This window comes from Cyprinus carpio, chromosome B5, assembly GCF_018340385.1.
Source record: "Cyprinus carpio isolate SPL01 chromosome B5, ASM1834038v1, whole genome shotgun sequence".
NCBI lineage: Eukaryota > Metazoa > Chordata > Actinopteri > Cypriniformes > Cyprinidae > Cyprinus > Cyprinus carpio.
Window position 1 is genome coordinate 13,992,138 of NC_056601.1, and position 25,236 is coordinate 14,017,373.

Consider the following 25,236-nt stretch of genomic DNA (forward strand, 5'->3'; position numbering starts at 1 on the left):
ATCACAAGTAGTCTGTAATTATTTTAGTATGATACTGTCACACTGTGTAATTACTAATTGGGAAAATGTGCAGTCAGTTTTTGGTATTTGTAGCTTGTTCCATTAACACTTAACAAGTAACAATTACTTGTTAGGCAGCCAGTCTAAAGTAGCTAGTCATTACCTTTTAGTGCCAGCTCGTAACAGACACACACACACACACACACACACTCACGGAGAGAGAGAGAGAGAGAGAGAGAGCTATATGTGTACACAGCAGAAGAGCGCATGTGTGAAACACCTTCAGTAGTTTTTGAAGCCTTGATAAATCTGCTGCATATGGTGGCTTGACAATCTTATTAACACTGAAGATAAATGTAGCTGATATATAAAATGTAGCCTACTGATGTTGACAAAATGAACAAGTGCCTTGGACCGAATCTGTACTATAGTACCATGACCAAATCTACTGTAAGTCCCGACTGAGAGATGATTTCATATCCTGATATATTAATAATTTGTCACAATTAAATATGTTATAATAAAGTAATATTACATATAAAAACTGTTACGGATACAATATTTTTAAGTATTCAGAAGTAATAAAAAACATAATTGACTTCTGTGGAGGGAAGATGTCTGTGTTTCCTTCTATCGTCCACTAGATGGTGCTCTTCCAGTACTGTTTTTGCTTTCTGCGTACACGTGCACCTGTCTGGATGTGGACTTGTTTTGTTTTCCTGTTAAGGTTACACTTTTCTACCGGTTTCCAGTTTGTCTCTCATTGTTTCATAAACAGTTACATTGACTATTTTATCAGAACAATTCTTCTGTCAAGTATAGATCGTTTTTCTAACTTTAGGCTGTGTACAGGTGCAAAGAGATGTTCTACATATGCGATGATATGGAATGAGCTGCCACAGATTTTATAAGGGCTTTGAATGGAGTTCTTTACCTATCTGCTTAATAAATACTTTTGAGCTCAGTGAATAGCTGTAAATAACAGCTTGTTTGGGTTTAAGTTTACCATTAAAAGTTTGCTTACAATCTAAAGTTAATCTAAGGATTCTTGTCTTTACTCATGTTTTTTTCCTGAACTGTGCATGGTCACATTCCAGAGGTTGTGATTTATTTTACACTGCTTATACTGCAGATTTTTCTCATGGCAAATTATGGGCAGTGTCATGACAAGAGGTGGAGAAATGAGTGGAAAATGTGTGCAGAGAGCACAAGAACATCCAAAATGTATTTTATTATTTATTTTACTGAACCCATTCATGTCTTGATTAAAAATAATAATAAAAAAAAAATTAAAAATTAAAATAAAAAATTAGGCCAGTCTGTATTTTCTCAAAATACCCTTGTCTTAAATGAGTCCAATTTGTAAGCAGTTGCATTCATAAAAACATAATTCAAAAATATTCCCTTAACAAATGTTCCTTGTAAGTCTGTGATAAACACAATACTCTGATAAATGTTCATAAAAATACCTTAGAATGATATTCAACAGCTGGGAACTCACATTTTGAGCTTTTTACCTTTAACTATATATTTACAGAACAGGTTGTTTCAGAGCATTTTGTTTGTTTATATTGGTTTAAAAAGCCACCTGCGGTTTTTTGTTATTGATACTTGTTCCTGGTGTCTGTATTAAAGCCAGTTTTCAGTATTTTGGAAGCAGTCTAGTAAAGTAATACATTCTGTTCCTGATCTGATTTCAGTAGGTGCTTTGGATAAGGTAATAACGTTCTTATTAAAATTAATCATCTAATTTTGTGACTTGCTGCCTAATAATTCTTAAGCCACTATGTTATTATGTCCAGGGCTGAAGTAGATCGTAGAATCATTGCCACCAACGGTCTCTACGTTAACGTCCTAATAATACTTTGAGAAACGCAGCCCAGGTGCATCAGCATATTACAACAGTGCAAGCACTGCACTACCACTAGATGTCACCATATCATTTACACAACATGTAGAGGAACCTTTTGAAAGTTGTGGCTTTTTGCCCCAATAAATTGGCATATTATGAAAAACTATAAAATTAATTCAGTTAAGCATTTTCATGAAGTCTGCAGTAAATAATAATAATAATAATAATAATAATAATAATAATAATAATAATAATAATAATAATAATAGCCTAATAATAAATCCAGTCTTCAACTCATGTTTTCACTAAATCATCAAATGTAATTAGCTATAAGGTGTCTAGCTTATATCATAATGTCTTTTTTTATTTACTTTGGTTTCCAAAGTATTTTAATAACGCTTAATAAGTCAGGCTAAGTTTATAATTTAGCTTATATCTGAGGAACACAGAACATCATCTTGGCAGTTAGAACATCAACAAAATATTCTATCGACCAAATATTATTTATTCAAAACCGAGAGGGATGAAATACACAAACAGCTAATGATGGATTCACAAATGCGGATTTTGTTTTGGATACTTGTTTTGAAGCCAAGCAATGCTTTACGGTTTCCTTAACGTGCAGCACATGACACTGCAGCCAAGGAACATGATACACTCACACTCATTACGGATATCATCCGGCTGGCTCATATTGTAACTGACAGGTGAATCTAAGATATGTAGACTTGACATTTCCTGGTTACATGATTTGATCAGACCTAGAGATGTGTCACACTAATCAAATGCATATAACAGCCTAGTAATGAGGTCACTGCCAAAGGATCGGCAAATGTAGGCTACTTTGTTTAAAGTCAGCTTGGCAGATATCAAAGGTTAACCATACGGATACAATAGGCTCTTCTAGAGTTACAATATTAATAGTCCACTATTAAACGTAAAGTTAAAGGTGTCATAGGTAATTATGGAGAACAGAAACGCACTAGTGCTGAATAGGATGCATAATCATTATTGTGTAAGGCTACATAAAAATTACACCGATCTGATACTATTATACTTTATTATACAGTTTTTGTCTGTTTTGCGCCATGTGTTGGTCTCGATTTAATCGATTAGTGATTTTAATAAGTTCTATAATTAGCTACCGGGTTTTGCGTTTCTAGTTTAATTAAAGCCGTCCATGATTCGAAGGAAAATAAAATAGGCTATCTGTACAGACATTTGCGATTAATCGTACTTATTATATACACATTAGGCTATAGCAATTACTGGTTTTGAAAAAATGCAAATAAAACTAAATAAAAGATACTCCGAAATAGGTTTCTTCGACATGTCATGCTAACCTCTCTCTAAACAGCATGCAATGATGTTCGGCGTGTGTGCTCATACAGGAGTGTTTTCTGTGGTTCAAGTCTCTTGCAGAAGAGGTCGCACGTGCACCTCCGCCACAGAGGGAAAATCCTCCTCCAGTCAGTCTCGCGTGTCTCACTTCTATGGAAATGAATTCCGTGTAGTCTGCCTCGCGCCACCGCCGTTCGGAAATTGAATGGGATATAGATTGTGATCCCAGAGGGAAACCGCAACACCTGTCTCGTCTAATATTAGTCTTTCTCTCCTTTATTCTGTAATCCATTGTCTCCTCGCGCCGATCACCTTTCAACAGTAACCTTGTATTAAATTAACACCCTCTACTGTTAATCAGACCTGTCATGGCCTAGAAAGTTGTGACATTTACCATCTCAAAGGTTTGTGGTGACATTCAAAGGCCATCAATACGCAGTTCAATTTGTAATTCATACCCGGTCACAGAGTCTTTATATCTATCACACCACCTGCAAACACGTTCCCGTTTGTTCCCTTTACACTAAAACCCCAATATTCATTTGAAACTGTGTTTTTAGGGTGGGATTGAATATGTTGTTGCTTATGTCAAGATATTGTTTTCCTGTGTGACTGGACTGGTCTCATCCACGTCTGGTCAATTGTGGATATCCGTAAGGTAACGATACAAATTGGGCCATTTTTTATTTATGCTTCCTGCGACTTGGTATGCAGCAAAACTCAGAAGTGATTTAGGGGCAAGAGAAAGTTTCAAGCAGCTATGTCACCTGATTTGGATTGAAAGAACTTGGGGGAAAAAACTCTCTCTCCCCACCCCCACAGAGAGGAAGACCGCCCACACCACAGACAGTCGGCCCGAGACCCCTTATACACTTAAAAAGAGGTGGCACTCCGAGAGCAGCGTTCATTCAGCACTGCCTGAGTAAGAAGATTACTTTTGCACTGCTCGTCTAGATACTCTTTCTCTGTTTAAACATGCTAAGGATGCTAAAGCGCCAGCAGCTCCACCCGGGAATGATTTTATTACTCTTATGGCTCTGTTATTTGATTGAAGATCAAAAAGTGCAAGGTGAGTGTATTTTTTTTTTTTTTTTTTTTTTTCTGTATATTTGTTTCTTCAAAATTATTTTTTGACACGCTTTAGATACGAGTCTGGTCTGCAATTCATTTAGAATTAAAGTAATTCTTTAGAATGAAGGGAACTGCTTAAATTCAAGACAATTGTAAAGTTTTGCTCTTGGCTCGCGCCTGTGTTCTCGAGACAGGTGCGTCCTTACATGCACCATTATTTAAAAAAAAAGAAGAAGAGGAAATAGAAAGAAAAAAAATACAGAATTTGCTATATTTAAATTAAGAGATTAAGAGCAGTTTATCGTTATCTAAAATAAATGCTCACGATTGTCCAAATTAGAGGACACCGAGATGCATCTTGAAAATAATAATAATAATGTTTAATAGGCTAGTCTATTAATATGATAGTATTATTGTCTAGCAATAATGTGAAGAATAAGTGTTTTGTATAAATGCATATTTAGCGCACCCTCTAATCAACCATTATGCATTAGACATTCAATTGTATTTTTCTCAAATTGTTGGTTGTTGAATTTGGAAATTGCTTACTTGTTTTGGTTTTGAAAGAAAAATAAATCAGTGGACATAATGCAATTTTTTTAACCATTTCAATGCATTTAATTAATAGAATCGCTTTGCGTATTTGTCACCTAAACGGAACGATCATTTTGGAGAACAAAGTTTGATGAAGCTCGCGTGACTGTATGATTTAATTGGATTGTCTGGCGCGTGGTATCCCCGGCGCGAATGCCTAATTTAATACATAAACACGACTGATTCCGCTCAGGGTTCAAAATATCTCCGAACCTTATTGTAAGCAGCGGATAAATGCGTTTGTGTTGCTAAAAGCAGCGTTTGGAACGCTCCTGTAAGTGTGCTGAAACGTGATGAGCGCAGACAGTTGGCACAGAGCGCTCGAGGAACTGGAGTCTAGACTGCCATGCACATTGTTTAAATAGGTACAAGTCTGTCAATTTGCCACTTACTTTAAGACAATCAATCTTTGCACGGTCATAACACATTCGACGACAGGAAGAGCATATTGCCGAGCAGACCCGGAGCCCTTGAGTTGTCTGGGTGAAGGCATGCAAGTGTAAAACAGTCGCATTACGTTGGGAAAAATCAGACAAAATACAGCGGGGGAGGGGGAGCAGGAGAGCTCCAGCTAATACAGGCTGCACGTGTTGTGTCTGGGTCATTGGCTTCAGACTTTAATAAGACTGGCTCTTTTTCTTTTTGTTTACAGCTGGTAACTGCTGGCTCCAGCAAGGCAAGAACGGGAGATGTCAGGTCCTCTACATGCCTGGGATGAGTCGAGAGGAATGCTGCCGGAGTGGGAGGCTCGGTACATCTTGGACTGAGGAAGATGTGCCAAACAGCACATTATTCAGGTGGATGATCTTCAACGGCGGGGCTCCAAACTGCATACCTTGTAAAGGTAGAATCCCATGTTCATTTGTTAGGTGGAAACGTTGCTATTATATGTCATACAAACATATTACATGCGTATTTAAACGCAAGAAATAAAAACAAAAGTTACTCTGCCTCAGTGCTCTCTCTCACACCTTCTTTGTCTTTATATAAATAAATTCAAACAAACAAAATGAGTTGACAACAGATTATCAATAGGTTACGAATGTGTAATAAAAAAAATTCAGCCACTTCAAATATCATGTTCCTGTTTGACTGAATTTTAGAGACATGTGATAACGTGGACTGTGGCCCTGGGAAGAAATGTAAAATGAACAGGAGGAGTAAGCCTCGCTGCGTCTGCGCTCCAGACTGCTCCAACATCACCTGGAAGGGGCCTGTGTGTGGCTCAGACGGGAAAACATACCGAGATGAATGTGCCCTTTTGAAATCCAAATGCAAAGGGCACCCAGATCTGGAGGTGCAGTACCAAGGCAAATGCAAAAGTAAGTAACGCTGCATTCGCACAAAAAAAGATACTGTCTAACCTTGAGAGAGATTTCAGCAGTTATATCCAGAATCCTACAGTTTATATATAATAAATTCCGCTCTAAAATACATTAGACAATAAAGAAAGATTTTGAGAAACTAGGTCATTGGTTGTGAAAATCTGGTAAAACTGTATCATTCAGTCTTCCCTTCTCATCCTCACAGAGACGTGTCGTGATGTCATGTGTCCGGGAAGCTCGACTTGCGTGGTGGACCAGACAAACAATGCATACTGTGTGACATGCAACCGCATATGCCCAGAGGTTACCTCTCCGGATCAGTACCTTTGTGGCAATGACGGGATTGTTTACGCCAGCGCGTGCCATTTGAGGAGAGCCACATGCTTGCTTGGTAGATCCATTGGAGTGGCATATGAAGGGAAATGCATCAGTGAGTGTCAACATAAATTTTACTTGTTTCATTTAAATGAGAAAAGTTGAAAATGGAAAAATGGTGGAATTTGTTTTCAGTTCAGAGTGGATAGGCAACAATGGCGAAATTCCAAATGAATTCCATTAGTCTTTCGTGATAATCTCAATTGTGATTATTATTTGCAAAGGAAAGTCATTGGCGTCTAACTGTTTCCTGATGTTGGCAACATCATCTCGTGTGTTATAACAAACTGAGCGTGACTTGCCTACAGCTCTCCACAGCAACAACAAACATGTTTATGAATTTCTACGTATGAAACACTGACGTGTTATCAGAAGAAATTGACCGCTATTGTCCCCATTGTCTTTTTAGAGGCCAAGTCATGTGACGATATCCAGTGCAGTGTGGGAAAGAAGTGTCTATGGGATTCCAAGATGGGTCGCGGGCGTTGTGCAGTTTGCATGGAGACATGCCCAGAAAGTCGATCGGAGGAGGCCGTGTGCGCCAGCGACAACACCACGTATCCCAGCGAGTGCGCCATGAAGCAGGCCGCTTGCTCTTTGGGGGTTCTCCTGGAGATTAAGCATTCAGGATCTTGCAACTGTAAGTAATACATCTTAAAAGACAATCCAATGCTGCCCCCAGCAACCACCTTCCCAAAACCTCCCACCCCTCAAAATAACGCCTCTTCATTCCCTTCCTGCTGCTAAAAGTTAACTTACAGAAAGGACTTATGATTGGAAGTTCTTTGCATGTCCTCTTTGGCTGGCTTCATTAATTTTGTATTTTCTTGAGAAGAAACAAAAATGAAATGAAAAGAGAAAACAAACAACAACAAAAAAACTTTATTTAATAAAGAACCCACAAAATCAATGGAAATCAATGAATACAATGTAAAAAGAAATGTTACAAAGAGCTCTTTCCAGGAGTCCTTTGACATACTCATTTTCTTCATTTAACTAAGAACTTCTGCAGTTAGTGACATTGGAATTCTAGTTCAGTCTGACCTGCTATTGACCAGCAGGTTGAGGTCATAGTTCGCCTTTGTTAAAGTGTAAATGTGGAGACTTATATATCACATCAGCTTGTTAATTCCATATTCATGGTTATCATGTAAGTGTTTTATGAATGCTGTTTTTTGTTTGATTTCTGCTTTTGGCTGTACTCGATTCTTTTAAATGCACTGACATAAACAGCTCTGAGGGTTTGAAAAGACATGAATCCTTTTCCTTATACTCACATAAGGTGATTGTAACATTGGTGCCGTTGTTTAAAAGTTACCTAGACTAACTATTACCTATTACAGATAGTGATCTAGCTTTGATAATGGATCGATGAAGCAAGAGCTGCCATCAATGAGGGAATACTTACATTCCGATTTGTGCTAGCGAACGAATGGCTTACCTTAACGTTCTTGTGCCTTAAGGTACGTTCGTCATTTCAAGGGACCAACTTTATGATCACCTCATGATTTGAATAACTACAGCATTTTACAGTCATCAGGACAAGAAAATGTTATTAGGAGAGCAATGCTTTCTGTTAGCCATCTAACGTTAGCAAGGTGAATTTGTGTGTGCAGTCCTGCTGTGGTCGTGTTGTCCTATTTGTTTGTGAGGGACTGCATATTTGTTTCATTGCTTTGCCTGTATCATTTTTTCAATGTAAACTTTTACGTAGAAAATATATATCTTTATTACATATACCTCAGAACTGTGCCATTGCTTGACCACGTAGCTACGGTCGGCCGGTGCACAACCCATGCATTCAAAGTAATGGATTTAGACACGAAACCAGAAAAAAAGCAGCCATTCATGGAATGCAAGAGCACTTTTTTGGTCTTGATTCAGAAATCTACCAAACACACCTGAGCCATTAAAGCCTCTGATCAACCCTGTCTCGTCACACCGCTGACTTCCTTCATTATGTATGTCTTGTTGCATAATTTTGGGAGCCAGAGCACCTGGTCAAGCTGTCAAGTAGCCTAGATTGTCAGAGGCTTTGGGATAAAGACAAATACTCACGTACATTCTGCGCTGTTGTGGTCTATATTCATGCAACAGCTACCATGTATTCTCCCATATAGCCATTACTGAAGACCAGGAGGATGATGACGATGAGGACGACCAGGACTACATGGCTTATATCCGATTATCACCTGTACTGGATGGATAAAGCACCATCAACAAGTAGAACAGTCCTAGGGCAAGGAATCATGTCCACACTGTACATATGTGTATGCTAATTTATTTTTCAGAGAAAAAAAAGATAGTAGTATACATGTAGTTCAGTCTGCTTGATGTTTATTTATACAGTGTTCTGTTTTATAATTTATACATTTACAGTGTCTGGCTTACTTGTCTATCATGTTATTTTGGTTTCACTTATGTTGTCTTTCCCTTTTTTCTTTTTTTTATGACCGAGAAATATATTTGTCCAAAGAGAAGCAGTGTTATTTATTGTGAGGTAAAATGCTATCATGTAAAGTGTGAGTCTTTGGCAAGCTGTAAATTGCATTCCCCGAGCTGTATAAATGCTTATCAATGTCAATTCTGTATCACAGATGTTTATTTCACACATACCTGCATGTTAGCTTGTGAGTTTATTTATTGGAAAAAAAATGGAAACGCATAGGAAAAAAATGTCACTCTTTAATGTACATGTATATTTTTGGTTTTGTTTACAACTCAGTGTAACTGACCAAAGGGATTTTCTTGAACATTCTTCAATGTTTTTGTGATATGGTGCAGAAGGATAACATTGAAAATGAGCCGTTTCTCATATAGGAAACCCCTGACGATTCACTTGTACAAAATGCCGTCCGTCATCAACATTGGCTTTTTGACAATAGGGCAGAAATTAGCAGTGGGTTGTACTTGTTCGAGAAAACTGTGCCATACAAATTTGTCTTTTTTTTTTCTTGCCAATATTCTGCTCTATATTGCTCTTGCAGAGCTAAAGAAAAGGTCATTAAGAGGACTCCGTATCAATATATAAAACATTCACTTTTTCACTTTGTTGTCAAAATGCATTTTTATTTTCAAGATAAAAAAACAAAATTCAGTTATAAATATATAGTTTTGTATTTTTTATGTAAATGTCATATGTATATACAAAGTTTGATGTATTTGTACAGATATTAAGAGTGAAATCAATAATAAAAAAATACTTATCAAAAGGTCACTGTGGTGTGGATTTTATTAAGAATAGAGTTCTGCCATTAGCTGATACCATGCACCCATCCATTTATTATTATTCTCATTATTTTGTATGTAATCAAAGTGTCCTGGGTCTACTGCTAAAGCCCATTACATAAAAAGTTTTTAAATGACATCATGATTCTACTGCCAGATAAAACAACATCTTTTTTCCACACACTTCAACTAGTAGGGATATAAATTGAACTAAATTAAGCTAAAATATTCCCATAAGGACCTAACTTTAAGTCTGGGCTTCTATCTCAGAGCAATCACTTGTTAAACACCCTACAAAGCTTGTTTACAGACAAACTGGTTCTCTTTTCCTCATCACTCAGTTTCTAGTGACAAAAATCAATCACACATGATCCTACTACCTACTGATAAAGCTGAAATTGCACTGCATTTTGGCTGACTTCACACGATCACAAAATTCACATCATATCACTGAGCCCCTGCAATGCTTCCAGACACCAAACATTGCTCTTTCCTATTATGCAAAGTTCCTCATGAAGTTATCTGGTGTGGCTTTGCTCTGTTCTCAGTTTTGGAAACAAATGTATAAAATCTTTTTTTTTTTTTTACACATACTGTAGGCCATTTATAAGGCAAATGTGTCGTGTCCAGATCAATTAGGTAAACCTTGTCACATCAATGATTCATTCTGACTTATAACATGAACCACATTTTAACGATTCCAGGCAATGCAGATTTGTAATGTGATGTAAAATGAACATGGAAAGTGTAGTACCAGACTGTGCTAATGTGCTAGCAGAGATGACAGACTAAAACGGTCACTGCTTTTTCAATTGAACGTCATTTGAAGCAGGCAGGTGTTTTACTCATCTGGGTTCATCCCTGGAGAAACATGAGAGTAAACATATCTAGCCGCGTTCAGTCTTTGAAGCTTGATATTTACCTCATCCTCCCGTTTCAGAAACATTAACACTAAACTGTCTTCAAGAGGGGTTGAATGGTGAAAAAACGAACCCCCTGACAAGAAGAATTATTTTCTGAGAAAACATAGAGATGGCATTTCAAAGCACACTGCTAGCACAAACAACAGCAGCTACTTCAGTAATAATAAGTGCTAAATATTCACACTAGCACAGATATGGTGTCATTCCAATGATTCTGAGTGAAGTAACATGAAGATTTGGGAAAAGGAAGCACAGTAAAACTCAAGAGTTGTAAAGATAGTTTATTAGATACATAGAGTATATTATTTTTACAGGTCTGTTAAAGATAACACAGACAGGCAGAAACCGGATGTCTACTTGGCCGACCTTCTAGTCCTTTTGTCCCAGGAAAAGTTTGCTCCATATGACTTCACTCTCGGCTTTGGGACCCGCTTTTCTGTTATATCATAACGCCAACCTGTAAAAACAAACAGGCCCAGAGCACGGTCAGCCAAGTATATCTTAGAGGCTGGATTTGGGAGATGTCCACTGCTGCTGATGTGCAGTGTAAACACCAGGCCGGAGAAGACAGGGTGAGGATAAATGTGAATCTTTATGCCACAAACACAGTTCCTTTTCAAAGCGGAGCATCAGCTCCCTCAAGGGACAATTTTGGATGCGGATTGTAGTGTTTAAAAAATATGGTCACGATAGTGGAAAAATGTTTAAATGGATTACCGTTCTTCTCTGCGAAAGCAATAGCATCCTCCTTATTGCTGAACGAAAGCACCATGTTGGACAGGGGGTCTGCCCTGGATTGGGAATAAAAATCAATTCAGACACCAGATTTTTTTTTTTTTGGCAGTTTAAAAAGCATGATTGTTATGCTGTCCACTCACGTGGAGGCCCAGCCCATCAGTGGGTTTTCCCAGCGTTCCCTGGTGTCAAAATCCATCTTCCACTTTTGGGTATTTTTGACGCCAGACTGCATGGCATTGCGGGCAGGCACAAAGATACGGACCTTGCGGGTCTTAATATGCTCCTCGGGAACGCCAGTCAAAGTTGTGATGTCCTGGCAAAATGAGGGAGACGAAAGAAGAACTGGTAAACTATGAGTGCATGAGGCAAATCTTTTCATCTTTAATGTGTGGTTTGCCAAAAATAAGATTCACATTTGTGCTCTCATAAAAGAGCATAAAAAGCTTTGCTGTTCTCCCAAAGGGCATAAAAGCCCAAATACTTCCTTTTTTGAATGCAGACGCGTACTTGTCTAGACAAGCTAATTTCTCACACTCTCAAAATGCATCGAGACAGTCTACTGTGATCCTCACCGCAGGTCAGAAACCTGGGCTTTTAGGTGTGAAGGTGAAAAGAACTCTGCAAACTTGAAGTGAATAGTACATTTAACTTAAAGTGTTCGCTCTGAGCAGGTGAATCATTCAGGGCAACAGTCGGTCTTCATTGCTGGATTGAATTTTTCTACTGCCAACGATATGACTCCAGAGTTGTGCCCAATGTATTTAAACTATAGTTGTTAAAACCCATCAATACTAGGGCTGGGGGGGGGGGGGGGGGGGGGGGGGGGGTGGGGGGGGGGGTCGGTATCTATTTACCAAACTGTAAAAAACGAATTATAGAAAAATACTACATTAATTTACCATATACTGTAAACAAAAATTGTATATGGTTTAACACATTAAACATAATTATATTGCATGATATGTAATTTTACCTTAAAATACAGTGAAATGTATGTTTTTGCCAGTAAAATCTATGAATTGAGTAATTAACAATGAAAAACAGGCATTCCCAGATGTCCTTGCATGACATCACTTTTGATTATATTTGATCTTAATAATTTAGTTTCTTCTTAATTTTGTTATCATGAATTAGTACATTAGGATGTGTTGTTTTACATATTTATTTCGTTTAGTTTTGCTGTTTAATGCTTTATTATAGTGTTTAATGTGTTACCCTGATGGTGTTTTGTCTACATAAGAGCACTGACCATGTTTTATATGGCTATTTATTGTACTGCCTGTATTATTACTGTGGTTATCAGTACATTTTAAATTTAAAAAATAGATTTTAATAGTTTTAGTAGATTGGTGTATTTATGGTGAATATGCAGTTATAAGGTGTAAAATATGCCATTCCACAACACCTGAAACATTGTCACCTTATCTTTTTTTTACGGTAAAGTCCTGGCAAACAAAATGATAATTTTATGGTGCACTTAATTGTCATTTGAACAATCAAATTGATCTAAATTGATTTTTATTATACCAAGATCGATCTTCTACTTTAAGTCTTTTTTTGGGCGTGAAAATATATTTATATCGTGCTTTCATCCTGTATATGCGGCTGAACTGAACTCACTCAACTGCACAGTATCAAAATGAATATTTTTTTTTATGTATCAAGTTAGTTCCATATGTCAGTGTTTCTAAACTGCATTTCAATTAATCCGTAATGCCATGCCCCCCAAATATGAATAAACAAATGTAACCACTGTAGTCTGAGTCACAACGAATGACTCTTACAAGCCGGTGCTTTTAATATAACTAAAACATACCAAAACAAATCAGAATAAATATGGAATCAAATCGAATCAAGATCTTGTGATTTAAAATTCAGTCAGGATATCTGTATTGATACCAGCAAAAACAAATACCCAGAGCACAAATTATACTCAAACACTGCTCATGGGTTGTTGTTTTTTTTGTGTGTAAAATAAACAAGAGAGGACTGTTTTAAGAGGGTTAAATGAAAAATGTGTGTGGAACATGCTGTGGTGCTGCTGAGCTGAAGGAGACTGCTGAAAGGCAAAGAGAGCCCAATTCCTTTGAGAATTAGCGAGCAGCAATGGGAAGTCGGCAACAACACACAGACAAACCTCCCAGCAAGCAGCCACCCAAGGTTGTGAATCCTACAAGCAGCTCCCCTTTCAATGCAGGAACTTCACACATTTCAATGGCCATTAAAACTTCAAAGAATCAAATTTTCATCATTGTCTGTCATCTGCCACTTGATTCATATAAAAGAGGTTCTTTAGCATGAACTGCGAACAAAAGGCTTCCAAACACTCTGACTTACACAAAGTCTTCACGTGACACTCGAGCAGGCAGAGAAGAACATACAGTACCATACGCTCGGTTTTAACAGGACGACTTTAGTGAACGGGGAAAAAAGATGTTAGACTTTGCAATGAGCAAGACTTATAAAACTTTGTCAAAGATGACTTTAATCGCTAGCTCTGATCCACACCAGTAACTTTGTGACAACAAAGATTAAGTAAAATATCAGAACTTTCCATGATGTGCATCTAACCTTAGTATCAAATTAAGATGGCTTGAGCATTTAAATGGCAAATATCTCAACATGAAAATGAATCTTTTTTGTTGAAAATGTTCAGCGCAAAGGGGTCTCGTTCAAAGATTCTGCTGAGCAGAATGACAATTAGTCTAAACAGACATGGGAGACTTAATTTCAATGTCTGATGAACACACATATACAATTCTGGTTGAGAACTGATGAAGAAAAATATTATGATTATTAATAAATAATATAATATTGCATAATTAGTTGTTCCTTATCTACTCTTCCTTCAGGCCGAATAAGATCTTAAAATATTTTTTGGTAATACCGAAAAAAAACCTTGCCATTGTCCTGCGAAATAAGAGGGGAAAAAAAAAAATGAAAGACGAAAAAAAAAGTAGTCTAGACTTAGTCTTGCCTGCATACATTAGGACAACAAAAACTACGAGGGTGATCTACGCAACAGACGAATGCACAATGGCCCATAGACAAAGCGAGCGACTGTGCCTTAAATATGGTGCTTCAAGAAAAAAAGGAAAAAAAATTAGGCCAGAGAAGGATCACAAAGGAAAACACTGCACTTTTCTCCTTGCATGTACAGGAAGCAAAATGAGAACTATGAAGTTTGACAGTTCTGTATTCACAGAGCCCTTCAATACCTGTATGTGCAGACAGAATGCCAGGCTTAAGAGCGAGGGAGAAAAGACTGGCAAAGTCTCCGTCACGTGAAAGCGTGTCTATATTTCTGACACCTCTGGCTCCTCGGTGAATAAAGAGCATGGGAGCCCTTTCAGAGTGGCAGACTGTGGGGCCGACTGCTTGAATTAGCCCTGCGTGCAGTTTGGTAGAGCCAAGTGTGGCCGACAAGACCGATACCGATAAGTGTAAACAAGTAAGAATTTGCAGTGCGAGCAGAACTACAAGAAATTTGTTTTGCGGCTTTGTGAGTTCTAAATGCAATGGATCTTAAATTGTGCTTATGCAAACATTAAAATTTGTCATTTTTAAAGTGACCTTTCAGAAGAGGTTTCTTGACGGTTTTGCTCAAACCGATATTCAGACGTGGACTACTGATCTGTGTCATCACACACATTCAACAGCAGATTCATACACTGTCTGATGACATCTGTCTGCCATTTCTGATTAGAAAGGGAAAAACACCAATGACTCATACTGTACATGTGTGGCCTACTGGCTTGTTTTAATCTCAGACAGACAATAATACATAAAAATGTGGATGGAAAAGTTATTAGAAGGCTACAGGTGGAACCTCTCAAGGACTTCTAAAGGCTGTAGTGTCCATACATGCATATAAATCCATATTTCATTTCAGCATATGGAATAATAATACTATTCCATCACTGTTCCAGTACAACCCCTTCAGAATCACTTTAGCTGAATTCGCATGATGCTAAAGAGCAGAAATAATTAATGACAGAATCTGCTCAGAGACGTTGAGAACCACAGACATAAAGATGACTTGGAAAAACATTACAGCTTGGCGTGTCCACATACATGCAAATGCACTTTCTGGGTAAAAAAAAAAAAAAACAACAAAACAAAAAACCATTTGTGACCAATGAGAGATGATCCATATGATAAACAGAGGCAGGTTAGTAACATAAACATCTAATGTGGACTCAATCTCCAAACCCGAACGAAGTGAAAATGATCTTTGTGGATCAGCTGACATTACAGGGCTTCTTCAGTGTTTAGACAGAACTGTCTTCCAGCCAAAAAAATCTTTCAGTAGCATTTTTTCGTCTATGTAGGGTCAGACAGCTCCAGATTCCATAGAAAAAAAATCTTAACTTGTGTTCCAAAGATGCATGAAGGTCTTACGGGTTTGAAACGACACGAGGGTGAGTAATTAATGATAGTATTTTCATATTTGGGTGAACTAACCCTTTTAATATTAGTTCTGTCTATCTAGGCATCCACCCTATTTTGTAATGCATAAAAATAAATGACATTTTGCAAAGCAACATGTACTCTCACTGTAAAAATATATGTACGCCAAAACACATGCATTAACTCATTCATTCCAATAGTTAGAAAGAAACAATTTACCATAATGATATGATAGATTTAAATACTTGTCAACATACAAAAAAAGATTGTTTTATTAATTACCAAATGACTGTCATTTTTAATTAGCCTTTACTACACTGGGTAGCCTTGTCCATTGGTTATTAGAACACTTTAAATGAGCTGAAAACCACTGAGTGATATGACGATGGATGGATGATCAGATTCCAAGAGCACCTGTAGCAATTGTTGGACCGAGGGGATGAAAAAACAGTTCCTTCTATTAAAAAATGAATAGCAGGTAATAAGCAACAGAAAATTTAAAAAATGTCAAGCATGTTTCGATTATTAATCTTGTCAAATGAACAACAGAGTTTGGCTTTGATAAATATTCTGCTTATATTCCCACACATATAGGTCACAAAATACAGACTTTAGTACACGTACAGATATTTTGCTTAGAACTGTTTTCCAAAGTTGATGATTCTGCGTTCTAGGACAGCAGTAGACAATAATTAAAGTAACAGTTTATAATATAGAACCAGCCATTAAACACAGACTTATGAACTCTGATTTGATTTTTCTCTTTTAAAAAAATTAGCAAAAACTATTTTAGTCAACTGTTCAAATTCTAAGCAAACTACATTACTTCCCAAGTTAACAGCATGACAAATAACACTGAGGATTCACAAAGGTGTTTGCTAAAATAAGTAACAACTCTACAGGAAACCCCTTCTGACCATTTTTATTCATTTCTGTCATGAATCATGGAAAGTAATGAATTACCAACTTTCTAAACAAAACACCAATTACAACTATTAAAAAAATAATAAATTAGTTTCACCTCAAATATAATTATTATTAGAGACCAATCAGCTACAGTAGCATTCATATTATTAGACTATGAGCAGCAGGGAAAAATGTATTGAGCCAATTTGGAAGAGCAGAGTGTGAGGAAATGAAGTGAGGAACACAGTGTGCACTCTACAGCCGGTGCAAGTCTCCTTCCTCTGCCACACAAAGGTGCTGTCGGGCACTTTAAAGGTTACTTTCTCAAGTGTTAAGCAAATAAAATACCGTTTAGCAACTAATACACAAAGCCTCTTGTCAGATCCTCTTCAAAGAGCCACGTCCTTTGACCTACTTGCCGGCCTTGTTTTTTTTTTTTTTTTTGGACAAGCACCTGGTATGAGGGGACAACTAGACAAAACAGACACTTGAGATGAACGCTGAAGGGAAAGAGGGGGAAGGGGGAGGAGGACAGAATTACGGCTGGATCTTGAATTCAGTCTACCTTGGAGCTCACCGGCACAATGATACATGTTTGACAGCTACTTCAACATGTTCATTCAATTTACAGCTCTGGCTAGACAGAACGCCTCTCTTGCTTGCAATTAGGTTTAATTTCACTGCTGTTTGCATTTATTTTCGTATGCAGGATGGTTTGCAAAAACATTTCAATATACATGCAAATATAGCACTTTCAATAAATGACTGTGTGTAATTTCTACATTAGTAGGAGCAGCAATCGAAATAGCAAAATAATGACATAATCAAACAGGTTTTCTGAACACTATCCCCCGTCTGACACCAAACAGACTCCATTCTAAACTCACACCATTGGTTGAGCCACTGTTGGGCTGATCAGGATGCTCAAACAAACAAGGCAATGTTTCATAGCACCACAGAGCCATACTGATTGCGCTTTTTAGGGAAATACGAATGTCTCTTCATTTTAAATGATAATAGGAGACATTATTTTTACAATAAATGTGCACCAAAAAAGCTCCTCATAAAGGGGTTTCACAAGCAGCTATAAGGTCCTCTTGCAGTTCATTCAGAAAGCTCTGGGTATATGAGCTCCGTGTGAAGCTCTGTGTCACTGGCCAGCCATGCAGGCTTTCTTGTGGCCCAGCATGCTTAATCAAACTGTAATTACTAACAAAAGCAAGTCAGTGCAGGCACCAGAGGGAGAAAGCGCCCAGACTCCATCAAATCACGCAGGACCTTAATTACCGTCATTTGCAATGCCACACATTTGACTGCACTGCAAAGTGGCACATTTGCAAGCACTTTCACTAGAGCTCGAGATTTTCTTTATTTTTCTTTTTTTCAAAATTATATGTTCCAAAATAATTCAAGAATGCTATTATAAATTAATTTTCTAAGGAACTTGAAATCATAGAATAATTAGTTTCAAAACAAATTATGCACCTCCATAATAAAAAAATAATCAAAGCTGTAACTAACATAATTTAAATCATATCATTCATAAAAAACCGAGCCTTGATTTTGCAAAAAATAAATAAATTGTAATGCATTTTGATAATATTCAGTACAGCTATGTATAGACTACACAGGATACAATACATTTAGGAATGAATGCCACACCGCAGTATAGGCAAAAATTATTAAATACCCATTATGAGTGAACAACCCAATGCTCAACAACAGAAAACAAAGTATCAAATTTTAAACAAAGTAAAGTTCAAAGTACTAAAAAAAGGAAACTGTTTATCAATCAACAAACAATATTAACAATTACATTGTATAACTTATGTATTTTATTTCTGCATGCAGTTACTCAAACACTTTTAAAGGGGTCATATGACACTGCTAAAAAGAATATTATGTATTTGTATTTGGTGTATGCGTTTTAAGTTTCAAAAAACATTATTTTTCAAATACTGTACATTTTTGTTTCTTCTCTATGCTCAGCCTTCTGAAATGCATCGATGTACAAATCTCATCATTCTGAAAAGTGAGGTGCACACTGATTGGCCAGCTATCCAGTGCATTGTGATTGGCTCAAGTGTGTGACGGAAATGTTATGCCCATTACCATACTGTGATGCCATGTCCCGGTGCGATGAGACAAAAACAATCAAACCCATTACAAACGAGGCATTTGTTGCATCCAGTGGGGACATAATTACTGATTTTAATAACTTATACTGTGTTTTTACGCATTGTGTATCAATCCACGTAAACAAAACTATGTCTGCATTTGTGATCGGAGAAACAACAAACGCTACTCTACACTGCTCAATAATCTCATTTGAATCATTAGTAGAAAATTCTTTAAATATAAAAAACGTACTCAAAGACTGTGAGTCAGAAGTGCCCGACTGTCCTTGCATTGTCGGCTACTCTGCAGGTTCAGCTCTAGGCTTGACGAAGCAGATATCGTCCTCTTTTGAAAGGCCAAACAAAGTAGTTTCGCTTTCACAACGAAACACACAGTGTTTCCACGACATGACGGCGGCAGCAACAATACTACAGCGAGAATAAAAGTTATGCCTTATTTCTTTGCGTGATCATTTGGGCGGTATTATGCAAATCTCCCCACATCGGCATGTAGACATGTGGGGTCATATTTAAATAAGACGTTTTAGGAGGGTGTGGACAAGTCTTAACTTTTATAAATCTCTTTGGGTTTGAGACTTTAGTCTTTGCAACTTTAGGGATATTATCTATGCATAAACAGCTTGTAACACTCCAAAGAGAAAGGAAAATTTTAAATTGTATGATATCATATGACCCCTTTAAAATTCCATTTTGTGGCCATACAATGCACCATCAAATTTGATTTGAGATATAACCAAAACCTGAAAGGTTTTTTTTTTTTTTTTTAAACCGAACACTTACTAAAACTGTCTGTGCTGAATTCAATGCTCTATATTTTGCTAGAATTTATTCAGGGTCAAATAGAAAAACACATCCAGGTGACCCAAAATAAATTCTACAAGACATTCTGAGATGTCAAGACCACTGAGGACTTGCACATCATCTTCTCAAATCAGTTCTGCAGAAATATCCCTAACTTGTTTTGACAATACTGTAGTCATATACTTTTCATATGATCTACATGCCATAAATATTCACAAGTTAAATAGTTTTTCTTCTGTAAGAGTTACTTTACCACTTCTGCAAACTGGCTGATTACATCTACAACAAACATGAAAATCTCATACAAGAAGGCTCTCTAAAATGTCTTGAACAAGACAGGTAGTCCTTGCCACATATCTTGCTCAATGGGCACTGCTCGCCTGAGAACAACAATGAAAGCTCTGTGGCCAATTATAAAAGGACAGCCGCCGTCTTCCTGTGAGTCTGCTACTGTCTGACTGTTTTTCCCCCCTTTTTCTTTCAATCCCCTCTTTTTTTGGGGGGCCCTTTTGCAGCTTTACTTTAGAGTGGCCCCTACTATTAAATGAGAGCCCTCAACCAGGCGGGGTGTACTTGCCCGCTCAGACACAATCAGAGATAGTCTGAGTCCACCCAAACACCCCACTCTGCCAAACCCGGCCCACACATTCAAGCCAGCTGAGTGTCTGAAGTCTCATAGGTAAACAAGGTCATTATTGTCTCACAAGGACATGAAAAAAAAAAAAAAAAACGATTAGATTTCATTTCAGTATAGATGGATTTTATGAAGGACATTTTTGAGAACATTTAACTGTATAAAGCATGCTAGTATTCATATATATATATATATATATATATATATATATATATATATATATATATATATATATATATATATTAATTTAATAAAAAAAATCCTAAAAAAAAAGATATTTATATTTGATTTATGACCAGTGATGAAGAATTTTAACTTTTACATAATAACAAAAGCATATAAGAATGGTGACCCAGTACAAACACAGTTCAAAAACAGCCCAAAGAAAAGCACAGCCAATGTTCATACCAGTTTCTCATCCACAGTGATGAGCTGGGATCCCTGTCCCTGTTGTTCTGCCAGTCTCCATCCTGACGTGCTTATTGACCTGCAAAACAGGAAGATGAATTAAAAAAAATAATAGAGATAACAAGCAGACACGCAAAAAAACCCTGTTGTTAGGTACAAACAACGGCACAGTAAAGTGTTTTGAAGGAGGGGGATGTGTGTCAAGAGACAGGAGAGAGGAAGCCACACAACTCTCTCCTCGGCCCCCATTAATTCTGCCTGCTGAGTTTCTGGCAGGCTTCTATAAGCCAGTTAGAAACAAACAGCCATTGGTGTCGTCCTGCCAGTCTACAGTCACAGCCTTTGAAATTAAACAGTAACTGGTCTGTCATAAACAAACAATAATTCTAAATGGCTAGCGACAGAAATGGTCACTGATCTTTTATTTCGATTTTTGGTTAAACATGACCCGAAATCAATATTTGAGCAAGTACATGACCAGCCAGTGTTCAAAACCATCGCCTTACAATAGCCCGATTCACAACAGTAAGCTTATAATAATGTTTTCTAATTTGAGTGGTACGGGTAGGTTTTCGAGCACGGCACTGCGTGATTACGTCAAGTCTGTAAACATAAATAAGTTGTCCCGGCTAGTAGACTATATCGCATGTGAGGATCCTGCAGGTGGCGGATGGTTTATAGCTGTTTCTCACAGCAGCTAGAATAATTCATTTTATCATTTTGATGGCGGAGTGTAATACAGAAAGGATGATATGTTTATGAAACACATGTGAATGAAATTAAATTATATTCCAGTTTCAAATGTGCATCTGATTACAGATAGCCTGGGATTACACAATATCTGTATTTTAAAGACAACCAGTTCGAATGGAGCATAATTTGCTTTTTGGGTTAAAAGAATTTCTTAATATGAAATTCGAATGGTATGACAATAAGAGATTTGACTGTACAGAAACTGAAATCACACACTGATACACACTATACACATAGTCACACAATGCTGACGTTGTTAACATTAAGAATGAGAATAAAGTTAAACAATAATAATTTGCACGGTTTGATGTGATATGAGCTAACCGATCGTTACACTTAATCAGCATTGGTAGCGTGATTTATTGTAATGCTTTTTTTTCCCTCAGATGGTCAGAACAAACATGGCAGACTTTCTTGTTCAGATGACAATATCCGGTGAAAATTCTTATTTGGGTCATATATATTCCAAGACTTAGGCTAGAATATGTGATTGCGAAGTACAGTAAATATCCACACCAGTGCAGTGACTGACAGCCTTATAGTCACCTCAAAACATTAGATTCATCCCCGCTGGAGCCGCGCCGACGCACAACCCACGCAAGTAAGATTATTTTGTACACAGCTGCAATTTCAGGTTTTCAAACAGAGATGGCGACAAAAAGGCAAAACTTACGGACTGCATCTTTAAGTGAATTACACATGGCTGGCAGGTGAGGAAATGTTAAGCTGCTTCTAAATTTCCTCAAAAGACCTTCTCTGTGAAATCCTGGTTAAAGTCTCAAAATCTAATTACGAGATATCAAGCATCAAAGTTTGATTTCAACCAGTAATTTCACTATGATTTCAATCTTTGACATGGTCTTACTGGGTCAATATTAAAGATATCAAGGTTACATTTTAACAGTAAATTCTTTACCTTATGAAGGATGATTTTATGTAGTAAACATTAAATCCAAAAAAAAAAAGACCATAAACATCCTGTCAAACTGAATATTCATTAAACACATGTAGAGTGAACTTCTGTGTTAAACTGTTTAGAATTATGTTCCTATACAAACTGGTGCATTGATTGAATGCAACGATTTACAGAAGAATATATATTTTTAAAATTATTTAAACAGAAATCAGCTCTGCTTTTGTTTCAAGAATAAGTTCCAATGTGTTATGCAACCAAACGAGTTATGTTTAGAACCTAAAATGTATGAATGTTAAAGAAATATTTCTTTAAAAAAAAATTTTCATTTAATTTGCAAAATAGATGCTGGATAAAGGAAGAGTCTGTGAGCATTTTAACTTACTGTAAACACCTGACAGATTTCAGCATTGTGAATACAAATGCTGTATTCACAGTAAGTCAAACTTAAACCCACATTTCCCATAAGCATGACTTCTACTTCCAGAGATCAAAACTTCACCACTACCATCACCACACAGCATTACAAATACTCTTAAAAACTTAATATTATTTTGATCTTAATTATTCCTGAAAAAGAACTGACATGCCATGTCTTGTGCAGAACCTACATCTTCGGGAGTAGATTTGATTTGTTTTATGTTAATGCATACTATCAGTTAGAGTCAGAACCGTGCCTGCTGGCTCCTGATCTGATATCTAGACAGAAGAAAGAAGATTTAAGATGAGAACAATCTTGATCAAATAATAATAATAAAAAAATCATATTAGAATTATTACAGTAGAAAAGCAAAGTCTAAAGTTAATCGGGACTAGAGGACAGTAGCATAATTTCCAACAAGCGCAGACTAACGTTACATAGCTGGTCAATAAAAGGTCCTGCAAGCTGATATCAACATTATCTTGCAAATTTCAGAACTTCTATATTAGATTATATAGTAAGTAAATGTAATAACCCAAAGGTTAACCTCTAGGAGATTCAGTTTATAGTAACATAATGAAGAGTCTGTGTTTTCGTCTATACAGAAGGTCAATGGGCTAACATTCACACAATGACTTCTGAAAATATAAACCAATACACCTGCTCAGAAAAAAATAGAACGGTATTTATCACTAAAATTTGTCAGTTTCATTTCTATCTGTTACAAATGACTAACGACACGTTACACACCTAACAACCTTTTACATTTAAAGGCGGGGCAATACTATCTGTTAGTGTTCGTCAAAACAAACATCTTTTAAGAGAGAATTAATAGATGCCAGTCTGGCTATGTCAGTTAGCTAACCGGCTAACAGTGTAACTCCAAACAGATAAACAAACAAACCGGGCATTATTTCTTTACACGTATATATACAAACGCATAACAATTATTTGCATTACTGCTTTTTACCTGGCAGGATTCACAAATGTTTTTGTTACTGAGTTAAAAGAGATAATTCGGCTTAAACTAAAGAATGACATTGAAGACGCCATGTTGACACGTCTGTGCGCTGTACGGCAACACACAGCGTCCAAACTCAAGCGATGCGTATTTCTTCTCTTCATGAAGGGAGCGTGCAAACTTTTGAGTTAAAAGTGTCTGAAATTCTTAGTGAACTTCAAGTGAAATTTACAGCATCTCTAGAGGTGTCTGTTTCTGATCCAGAGCTAACGACTCTTTACAACACCTGAATTTGATTTCGCGCTGTTTGGTGTGGTTGCATCATTTGCCCTAGTTAAGGAATTTTGGCTCACCCAAAGCATCGAATAAAGCAGAATTAGTACAAACGGGTGATAACTAGTACAAAAAAGGGACATTTCCCCATAACTTAATTCATTACATCAGTTTTAACAATTGCATATGTTTTTAACATGGTTAAATCACTAAATGGTGCTTTTTTTAGTTAGGCTAACATGACACCTGCTGTAATAGTGTCTAGTGACTGCTAATTATGAGAGCAAATAACATTTCTGTTGTTCAGAAATGTCATAGAAAAGCAGCTTATTTAAACAAATTGTTGAAAACATTAAAAAAGAATGGAAAAATGGAATTTGAATGACTGTAAGTAGTATGCCTCACATTAAAATGGTGATTCTAAAAACATGCAGCTTAATGTATGAATTTGAAGCATGTCATTTATAATACTGCACAAAGCAAAACATGCATAAAATAACCTTTGTGCTTCCTCTTTTACATTTAACTCTGTTTCTTCCAAATATCTAGCCACTATATCCCAACAAAAGAGGGAAAAGTTTCTATAAAAGGAGAAGAAAAAAGCAAGCATTCATGTTCCTTAATTTGAGTTCAGATATATGAACTTCAAAGGCTCTCTCTAGATGGGTCGATTTCCTCCTCAGTTCACAGGACTGGACTGAAGCAAGACAGCCCTCTCTTGGGACTTCAGGCATGCCACAACATAACACACTCATTTTCTGCTATTTATCAGTTCCTGGATCATTCTTTTACTTTTGCATTTCACCATTCATTGTCATTAGGTTATATATGCGTCACCAGTAAAGGGGCCGGGAGTCTTCTCTAAGCATGAGATCAAAGTACCTATTGATAAGTGAAAGAATTGAAAGGTCCAAGGACCATCCCCACACTTCAGTGCTGGAATCTCCATTTTGCTTTAATGAGGTCCATTCATCTACCGCCACAGAGATGGTGTGAGTGAGGTGGTCCTGTCTAGGACATAAATACAATTTATTCCAAATCAGCAAGGAGGGTTTTTGTTTCTGCCAACTTAAAGTTGTAAAATGATGTGAATGATGTTCACCTTATCTGAAAATATATTTGGGCATAAATTGCATTTAGGTTTTTTTTTTTTTTTTTTTTGTATCTTTAA

At 36.9% G+C, this 25,236-nt stretch overlaps 2 protein-coding genes across 2 annotated transcripts; one reads left to right on the plus strand and one right to left on the minus strand.

Annotated features, from left to right (window-relative positions):
• Positions 1 to 4,061: 4,061 nt before the first annotated feature.
• On the plus strand, positions 4,062 to 9,633 carry LOC109083059 (follistatin-A). Its single transcript, XM_042724521.1, has 6 exons — positions 4,062 to 4,262; positions 5,511 to 5,702; positions 5,962 to 6,180; positions 6,389 to 6,613; positions 6,968 to 7,198; positions 8,679 to 9,633. The coding sequence occupies exons 1-6, from the start codon at positions 4,169 to 4,171 to the stop codon at positions 8,765 to 8,767; spliced, it is 1,050 nt and encodes a 349-aa protein (XP_042580455.1). The 5' UTR covers positions 4,062 to 4,168; the 3' UTR covers positions 8,768 to 9,633.
• Positions 9,634 to 10,975: 1,342 nt separating this feature from the next.
• Positions 10,976 to 24,060, minus strand: LOC109083052 (NADH dehydrogenase [ubiquinone] iron-sulfur protein 4, mitochondrial-like). Its single transcript, XM_019097871.2, has 5 exons — positions 23,802 to 24,060; positions 20,745 to 20,823; positions 11,588 to 11,760; positions 11,427 to 11,500; positions 10,976 to 11,166 (listed from the first exon to the last, which is right to left on the minus strand). The coding sequence occupies exons 1-5, from the start codon at positions 23,954 to 23,956 to the stop codon at positions 11,063 to 11,065; spliced, it is 585 nt and encodes a 194-aa protein (XP_018953416.2). The 5' UTR covers positions 23,957 to 24,060; the 3' UTR covers positions 10,976 to 11,062.
• Positions 24,061 to 25,236: the final 1,176 nt, after the last annotated feature.